This window comes from Aptenodytes forsteri, unplaced genomic scaffold (genome assembly GCF_000699145.1).
Source record: "Aptenodytes forsteri isolate BGI_AS27 unplaced genomic scaffold, ASM69914v1 Scaffold172, whole genome shotgun sequence".
NCBI classification, from domain to species: Eukaryota; Metazoa; Chordata; class Aves; order Sphenisciformes; family Spheniscidae; genus Aptenodytes; species Aptenodytes forsteri.
The window spans coordinates 5134269-5142151 of NW_008795018.1; the positions used below are offsets into that span (position 1 = coordinate 5134269).

The following is a 7883-nucleotide window of genomic DNA, read 5'->3' on the forward strand; positions in this document are numbered from 1 at the left end:
TACTTGGGAGAAGAGACCGACACCCACCTCGCTACAACCTCCTTGCAGGGAGTTGTAGAGAGCGATGAGGTCTCCCCTCAGCCTCCTCTTCTCCAGGCTAAACAGTCCCAGTTCCCTCAGCCGCTCCTCATAACACTTGTTCTCCAGACCCCTCACCAGCTTCACTGCCCTTCTTTGGACACTTGCTCTTTTAAGTTTTCTGAAAAATAACTTCTGAACAAAGAGAAAAAAAAGGGCTTGTTTTTCCGGGGCGGGGGGGAATCTAACTTCTCATCACAGTTAAAAAAAAAAAAGGACAAGGAAGAAACCTATCAGTATAAACTATATTCCATAATCCTAGATGTAACAGCAGGTTTATTTACAAGAAACATTCTGTGTGTGCAGTAAAAGGTAATTTCTTTGTTGTTGTTTTTAACAAATGAAACATGATTAAAGCAATTGATTTACACAGATTAGAAGTATTCAGTGGTACTAAGGGCACATCAGATGTGGCTTAGTTTATAAAATACTTCAACTGCATTCTTTTATTTCTTCTTAAATAATTTAAAGTTATTCTACAGGTGAGTAATACCTCTTTGGAAAATAAGAATAAGTCATTTCACATGGATATGTTCCTAATAGCACTAACAGAAATAAAAATAGCTAAATGACAATTAATTATTAGCTTTAACTGTCTGGTTTTATGAGCTCTTTCATTTTTTTTGCCATCAAAACCACACAGGATGCCACTGCATAAAAGATTGGGAGACGGACGCAGTATGCATCCACAAAAACCCAAAGTATAATGTAACGCATTCAGTGAAACTTCAGAATTTAGAAACTGCTGCCTTCAGTACTAATCAAGTGACTATTTTTATTTTGTGCAAAATTAGCTCTAAGCCTGGCTACAACATTCAAATTGTTCACTACCCCACCCCCCCAAATCACTTAATTTGATCAGAACAACAAACTAGAGGCTACAATATATAATTACCTATGTAATCTACTGTGACTAAACTAGCTTTATTCCAGTCCATTCAAGTGTGGATAATCTGAAGAATCCTTTCCGTATTACATGTTATAGCTAAAATAACACCGATAAAGTAGTTTATCAAAGACAGTAAGTGCTTTGTTATTCAACAAAACTAGGAAAGCATTCAAATTATCCAGGATATCATCATTACTTTAACATATTTTTGCAAAGTAGTTTTAAAATCGGAATGAATTGCTTCAGGATCCATGGATAGAAGCGTTTCTGTTTACCTAGACACACAGTAGTAGGTTTCTGAGGATAGGTTTCTGGCACAGTCTCAACATCACACACTATCGTATACCAGAATCTCTGCGGGATGGTAGAGAAATACAACCTACGCTTATGTAGCAGGGGGTGTGCGCAGGGAGGCATACCTTCAAGTTTTATAAAAAAACCCCTCCCATTTCCTAACATTTGAGCAACTACCATTCACAGTGAAATTTCTAACAGAAGTAAAACATCCTAAACACCGAGGTATGCCAAGAAGAATGGACCATGTGAGAACAACAAGTACAAATACAAAACTTGATAATACAGCAAATTAGTCTTCCCCTTCATCAGCTTAACCATGAAAATCCTGAATCCTATCTCTCAGTCATAGCTCTCAACAGTTCTACAAAAGCATCTTCAAAACTAAACTAACACTACTGAGTACTAGGAATTACAAATTCCATAAAGGTACTTCTCTCATAGCACATTTAATTTCCTCCACATCCCAGCCCCTGGTAGTCCCTTTGTGCTTCAAGAGTTACTCGTTACTTGCTGTGAGGCAGAGAAAGAAACAATAATCTAGGCATCACTCTCCTTGTTAATGTCCTCTTGTGTTCTTCAGGTTGCAGTCACTCTCTTCTTTCATGGCCATTCCATGTTTAGTTTTCAATTGCCCAAAATCTCATCATCATCATGACAAAAAACCTCAACCTACTGAGGTTGGTACCAATGCCACATGATCTTTCCACCAAGTGACTGCTCTTTTGTAGCACACTAACCATAACAGCTAAGAAACAAAGCAAATTTGAGACTGCATGTGCAGACAAATGCTGCTTTGGAGGCAAGAACCTTAAGTCTTTTTTGTGCAAGAGTGACATGGAATATAAGTTCAGAACAAAACCCTGCTGTGCTGTAAAAGTTTCAGGTCATCTTGAAAGCAAGCAGGATTCCCCATTTCTTGTTCTTCCTCGAAATCTGTTGCATAATCTCACTTCTAATAATCAGAAACCTTTAGTTTCCATTTTAAATATATTTGGAGCAAAATCTTGTCAAAATAATTCAAAGACTTCATCCCTTGAGAAACACCCTAAAAAACATGTAATTACAACTCACAACAACAACATTAATAATTCAGGTAAAGATCAGAACACATGCACAAAAAAAGGCTCCATCTGTCAGTTAGCCATGTTATCATTCTTTAAGTAAAAGAAATCAGCGTAAGACTCTTACCATCATTTTTTCAAACAGCGCAATGATTTCTCTTTCCGACAGGGGTTTTGGAGCAAAATCCTCCGCATCCATAGGTGTGGATGACCAATCTGTAGAATGTGACTGCTTCATATATGGCAGAGGAGGTCTTTCCTTTTTACTTCCTGGAATTCTTATACTGGCAAATCTATCCAACTGAAAAAAGAACAGGTATAACATATCACATACTGTTTCCATTCTGTATAACCCTAATTAAGATGGGTATTCTTGGAAGCTAAACATCCTTATTTTTCTGTGATAACTTGCCTGTTATTTAACTGTCTTATTTTAAAGGGTTTTCCTAAAGATACATGTAATGGTCCATTGCCTTAGCACTTGAGTTAACAGACCAGAATCCCATTACATTATGGAGAAATCATGCAGAACATGAGAATTTTATGGAAAGTTTGGAGGAAAAGATATCTACAAAACCAATTTATGAAGAGTTCTTCCCAACCATTACATGTAGAATATGAAAAAGCAGGCTTATTTAACAAAAGCATATTTTTTAAATGGTTTTTGTTTCTCTGAAACAGCTGTAGTCCTGACATTGTAATAGAATATACAGATATGCAAAGAAACTACTTTTTATTAAAAGACAAGTTAGCATAACTAAGACACTGTTCTATTTATTTTTTAGTTGGATTATGTTATCCAAAACTTACTGCCTTTCTGTGTGCCAATTATTTAGAAATTCATTTAGGAGAAGCATAAAACCCATCAGCTCCTTTATTAAAGTTAAGTAGGATACACTCATGGTTTCATGAATAATCCTTAGGATTTATCACCAACACAAAACAATTGCTCTGACTTTACCTTTTCAAAAGCCAAAAAAACTTCTTTGAAAAAGTGGTTTGGGTTGTGGGGTTTTTTTACTGGTTAGATATTTATCAACTTTTCAATAAAGACTTACTAAGTGAAATTTTAAACATTTTCATTGTTAGAGCTTGTGTGTTTTAATGTATATGGGCAAGGACCAACGGAACACAAGAGCAGCTGACATATTCAATGAGATGCGCTAAATCTTAATCATCTTAGTAGCAGCCTTTTGAACAGATGTGAACAGCAATATTACACTTGTCAACACAGAAGAAAGTTACGGCAGCATTTGATGCATAAGAGATTTTGGACAAGATTTCAACCATATCAATAGACTTACATCTTTGAAATACTATGCAAAAATATTCTGAGGCTTCAATATATCTTGAAGATAAGTATCTTGAGATATGACTTAATAAGTACATCAAAGTTACCAAACTAAATGACAAGTAAAGTTATTATAGCATCTGTGGAATTAAGATCAGAGACAACAAAGAAAATTAGTACCAAAAATTGGGTACAAGTGTTCCACTCTAGTCAGAGCAACAATTGACTATTAGACATCCATGAAGAGAGGTTTAGAGGAAAAACAAAAAGACTTTAATTCTTCCTGTTCAAAATTGAAAAGGAACAGGTTTTGGAACGCAGAAATAGACTGTAAGCCACTCACATACAGATGGTTGTAGAACATGCAAAAGCAGAAAATTAATATGGCATAAACATAAGAGAGCTCAGCATGAATGATGGGGCCCTTCAGTGTCACATCAAACCAGTAGGCAACGAGGAAAGCACACTCTACAGGAATAATTACATAGGCAAGACCCAGTAAGAAAGAGAATGCAACAAAAGCAAAAGGGAGGGTAACATCATTGGAAATGCAGTATAGTGTCATCAGTGGCAAAAACCATCTTGCATCTTGACCAGACAGCAATTTCCTTTCCCGTCTTTAAAATCAGAAGTCTATGGCAAGCATGGGAGGATGAAGCCAGATTGCAAACTGCAATGACTAGACTGGAATCTTAAAAAAAATCCTTTTATATGAGATTTTTCTCCTCAAATAATGGCTTTCACAGAGCACTGATGAAAGGCAGCACGCCTGCTCCAAAGAATGAGTTAGCCAGTAGGTTCTCCATGCCCCACTGTTCACTATCAAGTGTGTAACCTAAGAAACAAACCATTATATTTGAAGATTCTTCATACGCACACTTGAAGCAGGGGTAGAGGGAAGACACTTTGGCTGAAATAACAGATTTCAGCCCATGGTTCAGTCAGCAGAGAATTGACTAAATTAGGTTTAAGAGAGGCGTGTCCTACACCCCTTACCCATCTCTCCTGAAAAATCTCAACCTCTTCCTTACAGTCTGTGTTCCCCAAGCGTCCCCTCTTCCTTCCCCTGCTCCACACAGCAGCAGCAATAGCAGTTCTGGCCAGGCAGAACCACCCCAGTCTCTGCCATGAAATACCCCATGCAGTCCCGGAGCTACTCTTGCTCCGCTAGGAACAGGCAGCACCAGTTCAGGGATGAGAGCCAGTTCATCCTTGAAAAGGCGTATTTCACTTCCTTTCACTTGTTCACATTTTTAGTTTATGCTTTGTTTTTAGATCCTCTTGAATGTTAGACTGTATGGTAGATGTTTTGCAACATTACAGATCAGGCCATAACATTCATATTCCCCATATTCACCAAATCCTATATCACTTGTCCTAGAGGAGGGAAGCACACTCTTGGAATACATTTGATAAGGCAGAACACGCAAGACAAAGTGAGATACTAGGATTATAAGCACATTTAATATGTGTCAAACAAATTACTTAAAATAGTTTAAAACAATGCAGCCTAAAAATAAGATTTCCATAGATTAAAAAAAAGGAAATTCACAAGACCTCCATAGCAGTACAGTGTGGGTATGCTACATACAGTTCTCTTTTGAATTATACATTGATAGTGCTTCAAAAAAGTTAATACTCTCAATATTCCATACATGCGAATAATTTCATGGTCCACAGAAAGCACTCTATAGAAAGAACAGAAATTTCATTGCTTGGTTGTAATGAAATCTACCACTGATGCTGCTGGCGATCCAAGTGCACAGAGGAGGAAACAGCAAAAATATAGTTCAATAATCTCCCATGTTACATCAAAGTATCTTAAATCAGGCTAACCAATGGGGAATATGTAAAGTTAGCTTTCATACAAAGCATCACTACAGTTTAAAGTTGGTTTGACCTTCAATCTTTTCTAAAGATGTCTGCCATTTTTTTTGTATTTATTTTACCAATAAATACATATAGACCCACACAGGAACAGTGCTTTAGGACAATAATTTTCTGAAAGGGACAAACTTCTCCCTTAAGGTGTTTGTAGGGTCAAGGTTAAAATTAACCGAAGAATAAATAGCGTTTCATATACTATATGTATGTGTCTTGATACAAAGTACTTCCATAATAAAATCTCTTTGAAATTCTCCAAACTAATATTTGTTTGATGCACTGATGGAACTCAGAGTAGATTATCCAGAGTTAGAGTTCAAAGGCAATAAGGAGTGAGAAGAAAATAAGAGTGCAGTTAAATACTTCTGGGCACTCAAAGGAGAAAGCTAGAATTTTTTTACTACACTATACAAGAACATAACAGGGAATCTCTAACCAGCTCATTAATTCAAACAACAATGTATTCATAGAATCATAGCACAGTGCTACCGAAAATGAGGAAAACTGTATTTCAGACACATAATCTAAAAAGAAACAACTGTAAAATAATTTAATACTGAGTACAAAAAGACTGCAGAAATATTAATTAAAAACTATTCTTTTCTAAATTTAAAAAAAAACCTAACTGCCCAAGTAACCACAATATAGGCTGCATTGTGGTCTTCAGTTTAAAAATTATGTGATATTGAAAGGAGAAGTGAAAGTAACTAAAAAGAAAAGGTAACTCTGGAAAGGAAAAAACGTTGAAGGTAGGAAAAATTTCCTATCCTGAGGTAAGCATAATTCTAGAAATAACACAGATATACCACTATTGGTGTACCTTGCTAACAAGCAAAAACTAACTGAGACAGTCCTAAGTCTTTTTTGGTCAAAAGGCAGGGGCTTTGGTCTGGTTGGTTTTGGTTTTTTGGTTTTTTTTGTTTTTTTTTTTAAGGTGGGAAAAAAGAGGAAGAGGAGGGAAAAGATAAACAAGAAATAACTAGGACAGCAAAGAAGCTATTAAAGATGTAAGTTACAGTTCTCATTCCTAAGACTAGATCCCCCAGCATGAAAGGCATGAGGAGTCTTTTCTCATAAACTTGAATTTAAAGCAATGAGTTGTTTGCACGTATTTTAGCTTTTATGTCTTTATGCCTCCTACCGCCAGAGGCTGGAACATCCATAAAGCCATGTACTTTATTCTGCCAGTTCACATTCTCCACGAGACAAAAACTGCAAGGCAACTGAAGCAGAATCTTAACGTCAGAACTGAAACACAGTGAAAAGTAAACTACGGTCAACACGTGAACATGAGTTACCATGAGACTGCTTTTCAGTAGCATTTTACATTTATCAGCCTGAATAGTCTCAGAGAGCCTTGGTAGAAACTCTATTATTATGGCCTCCTGCACTGTAGTGGAGTTTAAAACTGTCTTCCACTGCTCTGCTCCATCACAAAGCTCTGCGAAACTACAGCTTCAGAAGTATGGCAACCAAACCCTACTGACAAGCTCTAGCAGTGTATGAGGTGCAAAGCAAGTTACTGTATGTACACAGTAACACTGCTGACAGCATCTGCACAGGGAAAAGTTGTCTCAATAATCACTTAGCAGACAAGATATGCGAGTGTCGTGGTTTAACCCAGCCAGCAGCTAAGCACCACACAGCCACTCACTCACTCCCCTCAGTGGAATGGGGGAGAGAATCGGAAAAGTGAGAAAACTCATGGCTTGAGATAAAGACAGTTTAATAGAGAAAGCAAAAGCTGCGCACGCAAGCAAAGCAAAACAAGGAATTCATTCACTACTTCCCATTGGCAGGCAGATGTTCAGCCGTCCCCAGGAAAGCAGGGCTCCATCACGCATAACGGTAACTTGGGAAGGCAAACACCATTACTCCAAATGTGTCCCCCTTCCTCCTTCTTCCCCCAGCTTTATATGCTGAGCATGACGTTGTTGTAAATAGTTGTAAGATAAAATGCTGGACTAATCAAGCATGTGTTGAGATAAAGCAGTTTAATAGAGAAAGCAAAAGCTGCGCACGCAAGCAAAGCAAAACAAGGAATTCACTACTTCCCATTGGCAGGCAGAGCCAATTTGTGACCATATAAGCAGAAGGGCCCAAAGGTTCAAGAAAAGTTCACCTCCTGCAAAGACCACAAGAGACCTCCAGAGACCACCTAAGACACCCGAAGATGCTCCTAAGGACTCATAACGCATGCGTGAAGGACTATGCAAATATTATAATTAGTTCCTAGAAATATAATGAATATACATGATTTTTCCAAGAAATTGCTATGAATATGTATATCGCAGAACCATATAAGGGACAGTTGATGCAGCATACAGTGTGCATGCTAGGAGGAGAGATCCCCCATGCACCTGGCTGAATAAAGTAATGCCTG

General features: G+C 37.5%; 1 protein-coding gene across 1 annotated transcript in view; it reads right to left on the reverse strand.

Moving 5' to 3' along the window:
- The window catches only part of DIAPH3 (diaphanous related formin 3), a 238925-nt gene extending 236347 nt beyond the window's left edge, over positions 1 to 2578 (reverse strand). The window contains 1 exon segment of the mRNA XM_009275652.2: positions 2453 to 2578. Coding sequence (XP_009273927.1) covers positions 2453 to 2563 — 111 coding nt within the window. The 5' untranslated portion in view covers positions 2564 to 2578.
- Positions 2579 to 7883: the final 5305 nt, after the last annotated feature.